Raw genomic sequence first — 17,117 nt, 5'->3', positions numbered from 1 at the left:
GAGCAGTGTGGGGTGGGCACTGCCTGCAGCCCCCCTGGCCAAGCCCCCGGTGCAGCAGCAGGACCCTGGCAGGGTGCTGGGAGCGGATGCAAGGGAGGATGCCCAGCAGAGCAAGAGGGCTGTCACCGTGCTCCTACTGCCTTCAGTTCAGTTGGATCTGAGCCTTACAGCGGATGGTGCTCAGAGCCCTCCTGGGGGGCTTGCTTTGGGAAAGCACCTTCGCCTGGGGGTCCGTACTTGGGGGGGGGGGCTGGGATCCCACCTCTGCACCCACCCCCCGCCCCAGGCACCCCCGGAGAGCAGGGGCAGCCGAGCAGGTCCTGGAGGTCCCGGGAGGCAGGGAGGGAGGGGGTTAACCCCCGCCCGGGCCCCAGCCCCGGCGCGGCCCCGCCGTGCGGCCGCAGCAGCCGGCCCCGCTCGCCCCGCACCGCCGCTCCCCGCGCTGCTTTTCCCCCTCTCCCTTCGCCGTGTTTAGTTAAATTTCCCCCGCCTTAGTTGATGTCACATCCTGTTCCACAGCCATCCCCTGCTAGTAGCCAGCCCTGACAATTCCTTTTTTTTTTTTTTTTTTAATCCCTGTCCTCTCCCCATCGCCCCCCCTTTTCAAGGCAAACTTTTGGCAATAGCAGAGATAATCATTTCGTGCTCCGTTGAATTTCTCCTCGCAAATGTCTTTCGATCAAGGGAGCCATTAAAAAAAAAAAAAAAATTGCCAGAGAGCCAGCACCGAGAGCAGAGGAGAGAAACTGGGATCCCAATAAATATGCAAAGTGAAGGCTCTGCTAAGCAGATTTCTTGCATTGCTTCCCGGGGGTGCTGAGAGCCGCCCGGAGAATCATTCTGATTTTTTTTTTTTTTAATTGCATTTTGTTGTCTTTTTTTCCTCTCTCTTTTTTTTTTTTTTAAATTAAAATAATATTAACAATAAAGGACTGAGGAGGCAGCGAGGCGCTCGGTGATCGGCACAGGGAGACTCGCCCGGGAGGTGATCTGCATGCAAGGTGCCTAGAACTGGGTGCGAGACATGCAACCGGCAAGCAAGCTCCTGACCCTCTGCTTTCTCATCCTGATGGGCACAGAACTCACTCAAGTAGGTTTCTCTCTTGCTTTTCCCACCCCCCCCCCCCTTTCTCTCCCTTTCTCCCCCTTTCTCCCCAACGCCATTTTCTATTAAACCTCGAGAGCACAAAAGAAAACTGGAGTAGGAAGCTGCACCTTCGTGCCCCCCCTCCCCGGGCACCCCCTTTGCTCAGCCCGCGGTGCAGGTGGGCGCTCCGGGCTGCTGGGGGTGGTGGGGGGGGGGGAGCAGGTCGGGGGGTTCAGGAGACCGGACCCCAAAGCCGGGGAGAGAAGGGGGCTGCCCTGGCGTGCCCCACCCCGGGGGGGCCGGGGGTGCGGGGGGACCCCCCCCCTGCCCGCCCCACTTGCGGGGAAAGTTGCCGTGGGGGGACGGGGGGGCAGCGGGACCCCCGCCGCCGGGCTCGGGCTCGGGCTCGGCGAAGTTCGGGGCTGCCCGTCCCGGGTCCCCGCGGGGACGCGACGCGAGTGCACGGTGGCGGTCCCTCCTCGTCACCCCCCCTCCCCTCCACGCCAGCTCCTCATGTGGGGGTAGCTTTGCTGATTTTAGGTGACATTTAAATGTCCCTTGATGTTCCCATCTGTGACAGGCTTGTGGGAGAGAGGAGCATCTTATTTATCTCCCTCTCCCCCCTCCGCCTTCTTTTCCCCCCCTGCCCCCCCGTATTTTAAAGCTTGCCTTTACTGTCCCGGCCCCTGGACTGAGTGAGTAGTGGGGCTGGGGGGGAGGAAAGGAGGCACACAAAAGCCATCTCTTGCAAGTGGAAATAAAACTCTATTCGACTTCTTTAAGATAATTGGGGAGAAGCAGGGAGGGAGGTTGCCTTTTGTTTTTTCCCAGTCACTGAGGAAAGGAAGAAAAGTAATTGCAAGAGGATGCTCTAGATTGTGGGGTTAATTGTGATGCTGCCTGGAAGCAAAAAAGAAAGAAAAAGAAGCTATAAATAGGAGGGGAATGGAGGCTTCTTAATGTAGGAGCAATTAGCAGCTGGGCTCTCATCCTGGATGCTTTATGTAGATTATTTATTTTCCTTTCTCCTGCTGACAATGCTCTCTCCTGTCACTGCCCTATTGCTGAAGTTTCAGTAGCTGAAGCCTTTTGGCTTTGCACCCTCAGAGTATTTCTGCTGCCCCCAGGAAGAAATGGCTAAAGTAAGCGCTGCCTTAATTGCATGGAGCCCTCCCGAGAAGGGATGGGAAGGTAGTCATTCGGGGGGGAAGCAAAGAAATCCAAGAGCTGTGTGGATGAGGAGGGGTGGGAAGGAACCAGAGCTGCAAGTGAGTGCCCAGGGGAAGCCCATTGTGTGCGAGAGGATGCACGGGCAGCGCGCATGCGCCGCGCTGGACAAAGCAGCCAGCGACCGCCAGCGTTGCTTGGGAATCAGCAAAAAGGGGCTCCTTGCTACGCACCCGGCCCAGCCAAGGACACGGCCAGCCCAGGGCCATGGCAGCATCGTGGCGAAGCAGTGTGGTGGGGTTGCCCCTTGCCACGCTGCCCCTCCAGCCTCCCCTCCTGCCCAGCCCCACGGAGTGCACTGGGGACCCGGGTGGTACCCCCCTCCCCGGGTGCTGCCACCGTCCCTTATCGGCCTTGTCAGCCTCCATCGCTTTGCATTGGTGGGTTTTTCCAAGGACACCAAGTTATCACCTCTTGTGCTGAGGATGCCGCTGTGCTTGGCTACTTTCTCCTTTTCTTGTTTTCTTTTTTTTGTGAATGCAGCACTCCAACTTTTCACCCAACTTTAAATCGGGGTGGGGATGGGGAATCAGATCTGCTCTGAACTGTGGGGCTGAGCGCTGCGGGCTGACTTTGGCAGAGTTACCTCCCAGCCTGTCCCTGCCCGCTGGCGGGAGGTTGGAAGCCCCTGCCTAAGCCCTGGCTTTGCTCAGCTGCCTTCAGCTAGAGCTGGTTTCTGGTTTGCAGCGTCTACTTGGGCTTTGCTGCCTGCAGGTAGCTGAGTCCTGCCAGGCCATGCAGAGCTCTCCCGCCAGCGTGCCTGCTGACTCGCTTGGCACTGCAGAGCCCTTTCAGAGTTTTAGCATCTCATTTCTGTAGCACAGCTGCCAGATGCAATCCCCAAATATGCCTTTCAGCCCAGGCACCGCCCAGCTCAGTGTCTTCCACGTTTAATTCAGTGCTGGATTCACATCTCCATCACATGTGTGGAGTCTCTCCCATCCCCTACAGAGATCCCGTGCTGGGGGAGGAGGGATCGAGGTTCAGGGGAGAGAGGTTGCTGATTTAGGCAGCTTTCCTTGACGATGCAGAAGCTACTGCTGTCCCCTCCTCTCCCTCCCTGCAGTGACACTGGCAGGCCAGCACACAAGAAAAGAAGAAATGGGGAGAGGGACGGCTGTTTAACAGGGTTGGAGGGGGTGAGCACATGGCTGTCCTTCCAGCTGGGTGCTGGGAAAGCTCTTCTCGTGGAGGGGAGGGAGTTGTCTTCAAGGTATTGGAACTGCAGCATCCTCTGACGGTCCCCCCGGGTGGGAGGAAGGATGCCCGCGCCCGGCTGGGAGCACACGGGTGATGCACACGCTGCGGGCTGCACACCCAGGTTTCATAGGGGCTTTGAGACCTGCCTAAGGTGGATGGTAGTTTTCCCCGTGTGAAACAAGGGGAGAGCTGCCCCTACATGCCCCCCAACATCCCAGTCCTTTGCAGAAGCCCCTGCCTGCTCCTCGATCCCCCGTGTGCCCCCAGGTGGGGCGGCAGGAGCCCCAGCCCCAGAGCAAGACCTGCACAAGGCTCAGAGATTTCTTCTAGCTACTAAAGGTCTCCTAATTTGTTTTGCGCCTTGCCTTGGCTCTCCACAGGTCAGTGATCAAAACCTGAAATGACAAATATTTCGGCTGAGTCGAACGGGCTGGCTTCGGGGTGCAGTGGCTGGGTACGGGTGCTGGGCTGGGGGAGCAGAGCTGCTGCTCGGGCACCCTGGGGTGCAGCACCCTTGCTCTGGCTGTGCACGCAGCTCTGGGCAGAGGGCTTCCCAGGAAAAGCGTGGGGCTTTCTCTCCTTGTCTTCTTCTCGGTGAGACCCAGGGCAGCTGTCCTGGTGCCCATGGAGGAGCAGAGCCAGCTTGTGCTCTCTAAGGATCCGCTTGTCACGTGCGGAAAGAGTGCTGCCAAAAGGGCAGAGGATTTGGGCTGCTGTAGTAAAGCCAGGAGTATCGGCAGAGGGGGTTCAGGATGCCATCTGCTTGTCTATCTGTCTGTCCGACCCATCCCTTTGTCATGCCTCGTGCTTGCTGGCGAGCTGCTGGGATATTACCGGTGAAAACCTCTTTGCATTCCTCAAAGTTTCGCAGGCTCAGCACAGGGCAGCCGGTGCTCTGACATCCACTTACCCAGTAATCAGTGAAACCACACAGGAAGAAATACCTTCCTGGAGCAGGCAGTTATTAAACATTTAGGGCTTCTGCAAGAAAAAAAGAAAAAACAAAACAATTTTGCCATTGATTTTCCTAAAAGCACATCAGGTCCTTCTTGGGGCTATTTTCAGGGGAAGGGGGAGAGCTGCCAGGGATGCACCCTGCCCTCCCCAAAGCTGCCCGTGCCCCTCTGCCCCAGCAGCACCCAGGCCGGCCGTGCTGGCTCCCCTCCATCCATGGGGACTTCCCAGTGCCCAGTTTGGTGGCCGGGATCTTCCCTCCCCTGTCATGGAGACACATGGAAACTAGTAGGATTAAGCTGCAAATCTGCAGCCCGTAACAGGAGGCAGCTGCCTCGTCTCATAAACCAATTTGTGTCTCATTTCACTAACTTCAGCTTTAACCAATAAAAAAGAAAGGTAATTTTCAGCCCTGTGTCATATTTATTACTCAAGTTATCGGTCCTTGTAATCAGTATTAGCATCACTGCGTAAAGTAATACAAAACTAATTACTATCTGAGTGAATTAGATAGATGAAGGCTGTAGACTGCGTTGACAGTGGAAGAAGCTAATTCTCGAGTTATGAGTGATAAGCGTTGGCTTTGCTCTGCTGCAATGAAGCTACGAACAAAAGGGAACAAGGCAGGGACAGGGACACCAAGGAGTGTCCCTCTGGGGTTTGTTGCCTGCGGGTGCCTCGGCTGGGCTCTTTGGGAGACCCGGGTGGGCAGGGGTATACCTGGGAGGTTGAGTCAGTCAAGCAGTCCCCCAAAAAGGGGAAGATGCACTTGAGGAAACTGAGGCACAGAGCCTGAGACATGTCTCAGCACCAGCAAATCCCATTTGTGGGGACAAGCACCTCAAAATCCTGATTTTCCTTCTTCTGTAGACTGTAGCCATTGCTGGCCACTGCCCTCCTGGAGCTGAGCCCAGGAGCCACGGTCCCGACCTCTGGGTCAGCTTTGTCCTGGGTTTTGGCCCTTGGAAGCTTTCTCCCCATTCAGGACCCAGGTTCTGGCTCCCAGCCTCCCTCCCCACCCCAGCTGGGAGGCAGCATTCAAAACCAGCTAAAATGCAACAGATCTCCTGGAAAGATAACAACGGGGCAATAGCAGGAGTCAGCCCTCAGTCCAGGAGCACGCAGCAGCGAGCAACCCTGGAGCAATGCCGTGTTTTCTAGCAAGCAACATGCAGAACAAGTTTTCAGTGTAAAGGCACTTTCTGACTGGAGGCGTGTGACTGACCCAGGGAAATATGCCAAAAAAAATCATCATCCTTAACCAAAACATCCGAGTAACAGGAACCCACTGGCGCACCCGTGAAACCTGCGCCGGCTTTAATGGGCTCTGATCTAGCCCAGAGGCTCTGACATGTATTGGCACTCGCTGTTAGAGCATGAGTTTAATGTCAAGAGCAGCTTTAGCTAAACACAGATTTAGTGAAGTGAAGACCTGCAAAAGGGATTATTCTGTTCCAGTGTAACATAAGGAGCATGTTTTTTCTGCTGCAGTGTTTCTACTCGCCGTGCGGATAACAAAAGGAAAGGTTGCAGAGCGGTTTGTGTGCGGAAGAAGTGTCCATAGCTGGGGGTTAACTTCCCAGAGCCCATTGGGGGATCTTCCCTGATCCCGAAACGTGGCTGCTCCTGGAGCCAAGCTCAGCACCAAGCACAGGCAGTTGCACGCAAAGTCACACCAGGAGCTGGCAGTGATCTGCAGCATCATGGTTGCTGTTTCTAAAGCACTTTGGGGTCTTTAATTGCCGTTTTCTTTCCTTCCTTTGCTTTCCCCACCTGTCCATCCATATCCTCCCTGTGACGGGAGGGGAAGTTTGCTCTGCATGGGTACAGTGCCGAGGTGACAGGGTCCAGCTCCAGCACTGAGGCTTGTGTGAGTGACGGTAGCACAGATAGTGACAAAAAACAGGCAAAAAAAGCAAGGACATTTGGAAGTCAGACCTAAAAATCAGGGAAACCTGGTACCATTTATTGCTGTGGCAGTTGTGACCTGCTGAGGGACAGATGCCCCATGGCAAATGCAACAGAAGATCGTCCCACACTCCAGAGGTGATGGGGGTACAAAGTGTGTGTTCCTTAATGAGGATGAACTTGCCCATGCCGTCTCCCAGGGCAGGTGGGGTGCCTCTTCTGCCTGGCGCCGTTCACAGCCCTCCTGCTGCCCACAGGCTGGTGCAGAGGCATTTCAGCTACCTCCTGCCACAAACTCAGGCAACGGGGAGCGTGAGGGAAGAGAGTAAATGTTTACTGAGCTGAGAGAAGGATGAGAAACATCATCATTCACTCAGGAGCAGAGTCCAGGGCTCTGCGCCCCGTAACCCCGTGGTGCCAGGCAGAAAGCAGAGGGGCACAGTGGCCGCCCGGCACGGTGCTGGGGTGGGCTTGGAGCCCAGGCCTGAGCGGGCTGAGCAGGTAGGGCTGGGCTGTACCGGCAGCTCCTTACCCTCAGCCTTGAGCCCCACTGCAGGGACCCCCACGCGGTGCTGCTCAGCATCCCCACGGCCTTCGGCTGCCGGGCACGCGGTGCAGTGCCAGGGAGCGCAGCACCTCGTGCTGGTCCTCGGGGTGCTCTCCCATCTCTGCGTGACGGAGGTGGTCCTTTCCACCCTGTAGCTCGCCTGCCTCCATGCAGCCCACACTCCTTCGCAAGTGCCGCGGCACCTGGCAGTGGGGCAGCAATAGGGTCCCTGGCAGCCCGGCATCAGCCAGGACTCCAGGAGGGATGCAAAGAGTCAGTGGAGGCAGAGTCCTTCAAGAGGCCGGTTCAGAGCCCCTCCATCAACTACAGGAGGGAGTTTTGAAGAAAAGTTACTTAAAGTATCCGAGGAGGATCCCTGAAGTTACACAGCAAGGACCTTCTGGAAAGGACAAGACCTTTTCTGCAGCCTCTGGCCAAAGGGCACGGCACATCTCATGGGTCTCCAGTGCGGAGAGGAGGAGTTGGAAAGAGCTGGAGTATGGGCTGTCCTACGCACCACAGAGCAATCCCAGGGCAGGCCTGAGTGCCCTGCCAAATTACTGAGCCCTGTGCTCCCAGGACAGGAGCTGCCAGCCCTGGGAAGGTGCCTGGGGCAGTGCCCTCCACTGAGCAACCAGCTCAGCTGGACGCATCCTCCGTCAGGTGTGAGCTGAGAGGCCTCCTGCATTTACCGAGCCAGCTTGGAGCACCAGCAAGATTTGAGGCTGTTAAAATACAGGTGTATGTATTTTAAAGCAGATCCCGTCCTCTCACCAGGCATTAAATAGGAGTTCTCTGACTGTGGTCTGCAGACACACGTAACACACATCTCCACGTAAGCTTGGGAGCAAGAGAAACTTCAGCACCTCTTCTCTGAACCAGCCAGGAGAGGGAGACAATGACCGCTGTGTCCTGCACACACACGAACGCCTTGGCCAGTTTGCAAACCTTGACCCTTGTAGGGCTCCTTTAGGCAGACAGTCAGATTTTGCATTATCACTTCCCAGCAGCGGAATTTTCCACTAAGTAGCTATTTTGGAAGACTCTGTTCTTTGCTTTTATCTAGCATTCCTCCTCTTTCTCTGCTCAGAATATATGCATGCAAATAGGATCTTTTGTTCCCTAACAGTTCATCTTTTCCTGCTGTTGACTCTCTGCTTACAGCAGGGCTGGCACCGAGAGGGCAGCTCTGCACCCCCTGCTCTTGTGGGAAGGGTGGCTGTAGCGAGCGCATCAGGACAAGAAAAACTCGGTGAGATGATGAGGGTTTTGTTCAAGGCAATGCCCTGTGCAAAAACACCCAAAGTGATCAGGAGAAAGGTGAACTCAACCAGTTCAGCAAAACTGGTACTGACCAGTTTTCTGCAGATGTTACAATGGAAAGTTGCTCTTCTAAGGCCAGATCCTGCTTTGCGCTGGAAAGGCCCATCGGTGAATGCGATCAGGTCACAAAGAGTCATCTGAGTCTCCTCCTTCTTGATTTCACTAGGGTTTCCTCTGATTTGCTCTAGCATGAGTAAAGGCAATGTCAGGTCTCCCACATCAAGTTCATGTCCCTACTGGGTTTTTGCTGTCTGTGTTTCATTTTGTTGTCATGCTGGGCTTCTAAAAGCAGGGAAATCATTAGGGTAGGGAAGAGGTTTCCATGTTTGCACGTCACCCACTTCAGGCACTGAGATGACAGGGGCCGTTTTCCTGCTTGATGCCTACAGCCTAGCACAGCACGAGGTGACCGGCAGCACCTCATTGCACAGCAGCAACCACCGCCTTTTCCCTCCAAATAACCCTTCGCCCCTAAAAAAGGGAAACAGCAGCACTTCTGGGAGGCTCTTTTTTGTCAGGTCTCCGCTTTGGACCAGCTGATGTGGGCTCGGCTTGCGTGGCCGTGCTGCGGGCAGTCTGACCGTGTTGGGGAAGGGCCATGGCTCTCTGCAGCACAGGTTATACCCTATGGGCTCAGGGCCATCCCGCTCCCGGCACAGGTCATTAATGCATTAAGTCACTGAACTTTCTGAAAAGGTATGGAAGAACAGCCAATTTCTTGATGTCCCTACCTTAACTCCATTTATCTTACCAGCAAAGAAAAGACTCCGCAAAGAAACTCTGCTTTTGGCTATTTCATAAACACTGGGAAGCAAGAGAAAGAAGGAAAATCACCTGGATTTTCCTCTCCCCCATTATTACACACACAGCCCCTCTTTCAGCTGACATGAAGGGTTTTGCTCCAGGGAAGTGGAGCAGCTCTGCTGACTGCCGCTGCCAGAGCACGGCCTCCCCCCGCCTGCACAGACCCTCTGCACCGGCCGCCAGGAAGACTCCCAGAAACAGGCCCCCTCCTTAGCAGGGACTTGTGGCTGCTGCTCCCCTCTCTGTGTCTCGCTGTCCCTGTCTGCAGAAGCTTTAATCATTGCAATGCACTTGAAGGGCATACGAATGAAATCACCTGCGTGCACTGGTAGGAAATGAGTCTTTCTTTAGTCCAGGTGGAATCCAGAGCAAGGCAAATGAGTGCTTGTTACCCCGCTGAATACTATTTTAAATAATAAAGTATCTGTAGGTCTAATTCCCTTTGTATGTGTTTGGAGTAGACAAATATGAGGGATAAACTTTGCTTACAAACTCAGTTTCAAAATGAGCATTAAGATGATTTAAGTGTAGCACTCAGGCATTTTATATGGTATGAAATCAGATAAGCAATCAGGGTCTCGGCTGCTACCAGTGCTGAGCACAGCATAAGCACCTGTTAGAGCAGAACAGGCTGAACTGGAACAGAACAGGGAGCTGTGATTTATTCTAAAAGATGGAAGCCATCCGAGGCTTTTGCCTAATGAACCTGTTCCTACAACCACAGCCTGAAATACCTCCTTGGTGCTGACCTCCTCCGGCACAACGCTGCACGACCTGATGGCAGTTTTGCCGTGGAAAGGGTGCCTGGGCTGGGTGAAGCTGATTTGACGGGGTGGAAGTAGTTTAGCTACTTTGGGAGCCCTAAGCAGGACAGTGATTCAGAGGGCCGGAGTGTTTTCTTATTGATTTCAGCAGCAGATTGGCCTGTCAGCTGGCTGACTTACCCAGATCAGAGCTCGTCAGGCCTGTGCAGGGGGAAAGGGCAGGGGTGACACGGTCTGAGGGTGCTGGGAAGCGAGGGAAGGGAATGGCATTTCAGCTGCTGCAGCCTGTGACATGCAGCAACTGCTGCCTCCCAGCTGCCAGCATGTGATTCTGCCGCCGTGTTGTTGGAGGGACAGGATCCGACCTGCCATCAGCGCTCAGACTCTAACTCATCTCTTTTTCTCCACCTGGTGGACTTGCTAAAAGTGCTTCATTTCAGTGCTTTACAGAAACTCCCCAGCGCTCTCTGCAGAAACAGCTCCACTGGGCTGTCGCTGGTCCCCGCTCCCTTTGCCCAGGCCAGCAGTGCTGGGGTGTGCTGGGATGATCCCACGCCAAGGGCCAGGTCCCCAGCTAGGGGCAAGGTCCCATTAAGGTGGGACAGGCCAGCTTGGCAGCGATTGCATCTCAGGGCACAGCTCTCTGCTTCCCCGGTTGGGACTTGCTCCGCATACCAGCCTGGATGCTGTAGGGCAAGGAAGGACTGGTGGGTCAAGGCCTTCACAGCTGTATCCCAGCCGGCTCCTGGGGAGGGGGCCATGAAACCCACGACCTCAAGGAACCGTGCCATCAGAAGAGCGGCTCTGGAGGTGGCAAGTTTGGGGCTGGGCTGATGAAACACCAGTGGGGATGTGGTGGCTCCTAGGGGCTGGCCAGTCTGGGGGTGGTGGGGCCATAGGACAGTGCAGGGTCTCCTGGAGCAGGGCCATGGTGGCTGCTCCAACATGCTGAGGCTGGTGCTATAGCAGCGGAGCGAGGGATGTCACTTCTATCCTCTGGAGAGGGCCAGGGCATTAATTTCATAATTTGCTTTGCACAGGGTGTTTAAAGGTTCACTTAGGGAAGGATGCGCAAGGAACTGCAGATCACTGTTGGTCAGAGATTTTGGTTCTGAAGTCACCAGAACAGTTCTGCAAACGCCTTCGGGAAAACTGAGTCATGAACAAGCTCCGTCTCGCTGCAGACTGCATGCCGGGCCCGTACAGACGGGCTGTATGCTGTTTGCAGTGTAACAGCCCATGGGGTTCCTCAGCAGGGTTTGCCTCAGAGCCACACCAGCCCCAGAAAGCCAAGAGTTTTCTTCAGACTCTGGGGTGGGACGCTCTGGCAGTGTCTGACAGTGTCCCATCTCTCCTGTCCATGCAGCCCTGCCTGCTGCGAATGGGGCAAGAGCAGGGCTGGCAACCCGAGGGCAGGCAGAGTTGCCAGGGCATTTTGATTTAGCTCAAGTGTATCGGGTCCTTCGTGCTGATGGAGGGCTGAGGTTGCAGAGTGCGGTGAGGGAGCAAGCAGGGATGTGGGGGATCCTCTGATGGCCCACAGCCCGGGAAGACCACAGGCTTGGGGACCGCCAGGTGCCCTGCCTGGGTCCCACACCTCGTGTCTTTGTGCGGGAGCGATGCAGCCCTCTGCGTGCACCGCAGCAGGGAACGCCGCTCCCGACTGCCCTCGCTGGCAGCAGCTCCCCTTTGTCCCCTGCAGAAGCTGCGTCTCCTGCCACGGCGCTTCTTCGCCGCGTCCCCCGCGGCCGTGCACCCACCGACCGGCCCCGGCCCCGGCCCCGGCCCCGCACCGCGCCCCGTCCCGCACCGCGCCCGGCGGCGCCGCCAGCAGCCGGCAGGGGGCGCCGCAGAGCCGCGCCGCAGCGGGGCCGCGCCGCAGCGGGGGAGCCGCCCGCCCGCCCCCGCCCTGCCCGGAGCCGCGTCCCCCGCCCCGTGCCCACGCCGCCGCTCTTCTCCCTCCCCAAATCTTTTCTTTTCCGCTCTCCCCAGATCTTTCCCCCCCCACCACCAAATTTTTCCATCTCCTCAAATCTTTTTCCCTTTCCACAGTTTTTTCCCCCTTCCCAAATCTTTTCCCTCTCCCCAAACCTTCCTCTCCCTTCCCCAAGCCTCTCCGCCTCTCCCCAAGTCCTTTTCCCCTCGCCCCAAATCTTTTCTCCTCGCCCCAATTCTTCCCCCCCAATCTTTTCTCCTCCCCTTCCCCAAATCTCCCCACCCCAAAAATTTCTCCCTCCCCCCCAATCTCTCCTCCCCTCCGCTCCCCCTCCCCTCCCCAAATCCCTTCTCCCCTCCTTCTCTCTCTCTCCCCCTGCCTCCCACCCGCCCCCCGCAGTCGCTCCGGCTGGCTGGGCGCTCCGCGGCGCTCACGCCCCCCCGCCCCTCCCTCCCTCCCGCCCCGGTCCCGTCCCGCCTCCTGCAGCCGCTCGCTCCGCTCCGCTCCGGCTGGGGCGCGCCCGGCGGCGGCGGCGGGCGCAGGGAGGCAGCCCCGCTCCGGGGACACCGGCTCCGGCACAGGCACCGGCAGCACCATCGCTAGCGCCGGGCAGGGCCGCGGCGGGGCGGCGGCGGACGATGGGCCGGTGGCGAGCGGCGGCGGCGGCCGGGCGGCTGGCGCAGCCCGTCCCCAGCGGCATGGAGCCCGGCGCCGGTGCAGAATGAAGGGTGCCTGGCGCCCCCCCCCGCAGACATGTCTGTGCCTTTACTCAAGATTGGAGTCGTCCTCAGCACCATGGCCATGATCACCAATTGGATGTCGCAGACGCTGCCCTCCCTCGTGGGGCTCAACACCACCAAACTCACGGCGGCCACGGGCGGCACCTTGGACCGCAGCACGGGAGTAAGTGCGGGGGGCGGCGGGCAGGGGACGGGGCTCGGGGGGGGGCACCCGCCTGCCCGGAGCATCCCTGCCTCCCCGGGGCGGCTGCGCCCCGCTCCCCCGGCCGCCCGGTCCCTCCTCGCCTGGGTGTTCCCCGGGCTGCCTAAATCCCTCCTTGCCCGGGTGCCCCCCCCCCCCCCGTACCCCCGGGGCCCCCCCGGCCGTCTGACTCCCTCCCTGCTTCCCCCCTCCCGCCGGCGGGCCCTACAGGAGCCCCCCCGGCTGCAGAGAGCAGCGCCCGGGCAGAGGCAGGGCTGCCGCCCCTCGGGGTGATGGGGGGGGGGGCATCGCTTGCAAAGTGCCCCCCGGGGCCCTGCAGGCGCGGGGAGCGGGGTCGGGGCGGTGCGGGGCCGGGAGGGGCTGGCGGGAGACGGGGACTGGGGTGGCGGCGCGGGGAGCGCCTGTCCTCTCCTCGTCTGGCTCTCGGGTTTCGCCGTCCCTAGCCCCGGGCTGGGGGCGACTCGGGTGGCCCCCCGTGTCTTCAGCCAAAGGGTTGCAAAGTTTCCCTCGTCGCCGCTTTGCTGCCGCTGGGCGAAGCACCTCGGGAGGGCAGGTGCGAGTCCCGCAGGATCTCACTTGCTGCCCTGCCTTTAATCAGTAGTCGTTAACGGGATGGAAAATACAGTGGAGAAGTTGCGGTATATTTTGGTCGTGCCGTATGTTTCCTGTCCCTGTTTTGCTGGGGGGCTGGGACGGTGCCTGGTCTTGCCACTTCGGAAATGGCAGAGAAAAATAATCCTTCTGTCTGTCTTGCCTTAGCAGGGAAAAATGGGCACCTTTCGCCTCCAGGCTGCATGCTTGTGCCTTATAAAAGAGCTAACGTATTACAGCTCTGCTGTTTGAAGATGACTATTTCATGTAGTGGTTCTGCTGATTGTGAATGAAGCCGGGATTTTTTTTTTTTTTTCCGTGTTACCAGGGATTATGAGACCCATTTATCATTTTCTTTTCCGGTTGTTTTAGCTAGAGAATCAAATTGTTTGTCTGTCTGCCTAGCCGTCTCTCTCAGTGTGTGTCTGTCAACATGGGTATTTGCAAGGTTATTTGTAATATATTGAAATAGTAGAAAGAACATTTCCCTTCTGGTTGGTAAAACGGTGGTACCTTCAAAGTGATCGGAGGCTGAATTGCGATTAAATAATGTATTTTGCATAGTACTGTGAGATCAAAGGAAAATTAAGATCAGACAGATTTGGAGAGCACAGGGGGCACAAGGGGGGCTGGGGAGCGTGCTGTGTTTGTGGCTGGGCTCCCTTTGTGCGGTGCGTCCTGGAAGCTCAGACGGAGGCACTGATCCTCTGGACCGCATCCCTTCTTTGCTGGCTTGCTTCGCAGGGCACGGCACTGGACTTTCCCTGCCCGGGACCCGCAGAACATTTGCAGGGAAATGGTTGTCTGGTGAACCTCCCCATCGCCAGGAGAGTCTGGCAGAGGAGGGGGGAAACATAACTCCCAGTGTCTGTTTACTCAGGAGAGCTGATTTTCCTGCTGCCGGATCCGGGAGAGCTCTGCAGAGGCACATTGATCACTGCTCAGCTCTCAGCCAGGACACCGTATCCTCACGGGTAGCTCGGGCACATCCTTCTCACGGTGTCAAGGAGAAGTCAAGCGCTTTGTAACGACAGCCGGGCAGCGGGTTCTCCACCCTGATGCGCTCGGTGCCTTACAGCACACTGCAACCCTCGCTGCTTCGTGGCTTTCCTCATGTCCGTGCTTTCCCACTTGCGTTGCCTTCTTGCTTCAGCTCTTGCTCCTTTTCCGACCCTTCTTTTATTTGTCCCCAATCCATATTTTTGCATTACAAGTGAATTTTGCCAGCTGGGCCCTCGGAGGAGCCTCCCTCCGCTTCCAGCACAGCTCCAGTATCTGCCACGTCCATCCTGCTTCCTCCACTCAGCCCCCTTCACCTCCCACAGCCCCCATTTGCTTAACTCGTCTTTCCCTGTGTTAATTAGGTGTTGCCTACCAACCCAGAGGAAAGCTGGCAGGTCTACAGCTCTGCCCAAGATAGCGAGGGACGTTGTATATGCACAGTGGTGGCACCTCAACAGACGATGTGCTCGCGTGATGCCAGGACAAAGCAGCTGAGACAACTATTAGAAAAGGTAATGGTTGACCCCTGCTGGGAAAGGTGGTTTGGTTTGGCATGACATTGAGGGTAAAAACGCGAGTGAGCTGGGCTGAGCCTTGGTTTCCAGGGAAGATGGACCCCTTGGGCCAGCCCTCCCGTCCCGTAGCTGTCCCCATGCGTGTAGTGGGGAATAATCAGCTGCAGTCAGGAGTTAAAATCTCTAAGTGTTTCTGAGGCACAGAGGAAAAGGGACCATGGCCTGAGGTCAGGTTAAAACTGCTGAGATCAAAGCAACAATATTGAACGACACTAGAAAACAAACAAACAAACAAACAAGCTGTAACTTACTCATTTTTTTTCATTATGTTAACACAAGCAGTTTCAAAGGATGAGCCTCAACAAGGTGAGAGAAGGTAGAATTAAAAACCCAAAGCCCATGCATTCCTAGCCAAGCTGATATTAAAAAGGTCAAATGAAACAGTACAAGCTGTCGACATCAAATAGCACAGAAATGACAGTTAGTGGTTTTCTTTCTAATGTTGACATCCACTTGATTAGTTTTTAATAGTCTGCTGTCCAAAGAGATCAAAGAATCTCATTAGGGAAGCATTCCCGATAACAAGAAATTTTCCGGATAATAGATTTCATTGAAGAAATGCTGTTTCATGTGAAATGGTGCTCTTCTCTTTAAAATGTAAGTGGACTCCTGTGCTGGATGTGTAATTATCCCTCATGCCCTAATGCTATGTTGGCATGTGTTGTGCATGACAAAATAATTTCTATCCCGCTGCTTTCGGGAAGCTGATGTATTAGTCACTCATAACAATATTAAACCTACACTTAACTGATTTTCCTATGTGATAAGGAGAATAAAGCGAGGCAGGAAACATTTAGCCCTAAAACACTTCTTCGGTATGTCAGAGGCTTCTAAAAATAATCCCACTCAAGCTTTTATTTCTCTAAGCAATAACGGCAATCGGTCCAACAGCACATTTGTCTAAGAGGCAGCAGGCGTTATATTAGCAGCTGACACAGGCATCCGAGAGCCATCGTGTTCCCAGAACTGCTCATATGCATTAAACAAGCAGGATTTGACCCAATACCCTCTGCTAATGGACAGGCGGGTTGGGCGTATGAGACCTGGGATAACATCAGTTCCCGTGCGGAGGGTGTAAGTGCTCGGTGGTTTTTCCCTTATGCAGCTCTCTGGCTGCCAATGAATAAAGTGAGGGAGGAGCGGTATTTCAAGACATGTGTTCTGGGGATATGTTACCTGCCTGCTAATCTGTCTGCATCTCACTCCTACGCTAACCTATATGAAAACCCCAAAATAAAAAATAGGCTCTTAGTGCCAGACATCTGATCTTGACGAAGGCTGAAATGAAAATCCCTGTAGGAAAATGCAACTGCAGAGAAGAGCTTCCAGCTTCCCAGGAAGGATTTCAAACGTGAAAACTCCTTCCCTCATCTGACATTTTAACTCTAGCTTTGTGATGGGAAAACTCGCATCTCCTGATTTCTCTCTGCCAGCAGATGAAGCAGCGTAATGTGTCAAAGAGGTAATTGTGTTTGGATTTTCAAAGGAGGAGACCTGGCAGTCACCTATGGAAATAATAAGCTGAAATAAGGGCAAGAAATAAGCTGTGTGTGCGTGTGTATTTGTGCGTACACAAACCAATTACAGCATCTTCAATGAAAATCTCCGCACAGAGTCTTCAGCAGCTGAATGTACTTTGAGGTTCAAAGCTGCCAAGACCCCATCTACCCTCAACACATGGGCACAAGCATATGCATAGAAACTGCAGTTCATGCTGCTTGCAAGTGAATCCTGGGCACCCCGTCAGTTTAAAGAGCAGGCGTTAAGTCAGGTAAGGTGAGCCAGGTCTGCTCGCCACCGCACAAACTGTTCAGCCCATGTTTTGACACCAAGGTGTCTGAGCTCATCTTTGGCTGGAGTACACGGAGTCCTTCCAGCCTTATATGTGTCAGGTGCTGACTCCAGATCTTGGACTGCATCCAAACCAAGACATCACCTAAATCCTGTTCATAAACAGATTATGTTTTATCTTCAAACGGATTTTTTTTTTTTTTTGGCCCTGTTATCTGGGAGGACTTCCTCCTCTGATGGTTAAACCATTTTTGGTTTCCTGCCAATTCTTATTCTTTGCCAGCACTGATTTCCAGATTAAACAGTTCTTTTTGTTCCTTTGATATTCACTCGGAGGGGTATATAGGGAGGACAACGGCATCTCTTCTCAGCTTTCACTTTGCCTTCTGCAGGTCTTATAAGATGAACTTTTCATGTCCTGGTCCATCGGCTGAGTCCATCTCTCTGCTAATTCTTCCTATAGACC

The 17,117-nt window shown here is 55.3% G+C and overlaps 1 protein-coding gene across 3 annotated transcripts in view; it reads left to right on the top strand.

Moving 5' to 3' along the window:
- Nucleotides 1-572: 572 nt before the first annotated feature.
- Nucleotides 573-17,117, top strand: part of OLFM1 (olfactomedin 1) — a 34,775-nt gene continuing 18,230 nt past the window's right edge. The window contains exons 1-3 of one of the 3 annotated variants that reach the window (XM_072883358.1): nt 573-770; nt 931-1,090; nt 14,648-14,797. In XM_072883358.1, the coding sequence (XP_072739459.1) occupies nt 1,025-1,090; nt 14,648-14,797 (216 nt within the window). In that variant the 5' untranslated portion in view covers nt 573-770; nt 931-1,024. Of the gene's footprint in view, nt 1,091-12,218; nt 12,654-14,647; nt 14,798-17,117 lie in introns of those variants that run through there. The other 2 variants (XM_072883356.1, XM_072883355.1) reach the window with 2 other exon arrangements.

This window comes from Ciconia boyciana, chromosome 18 (assembly GCF_034638445.1).
Source record: "Ciconia boyciana chromosome 18, ASM3463844v1, whole genome shotgun sequence".
Lineage (NCBI taxonomy): Eukaryota > Metazoa > Chordata > Aves > Ciconiiformes > Ciconiidae > Ciconia > Ciconia boyciana.
The sequence above is the reverse complement of the archived record's forward strand: the minus strand, read 5'-3'. Positions and strand labels throughout refer to the sequence as shown.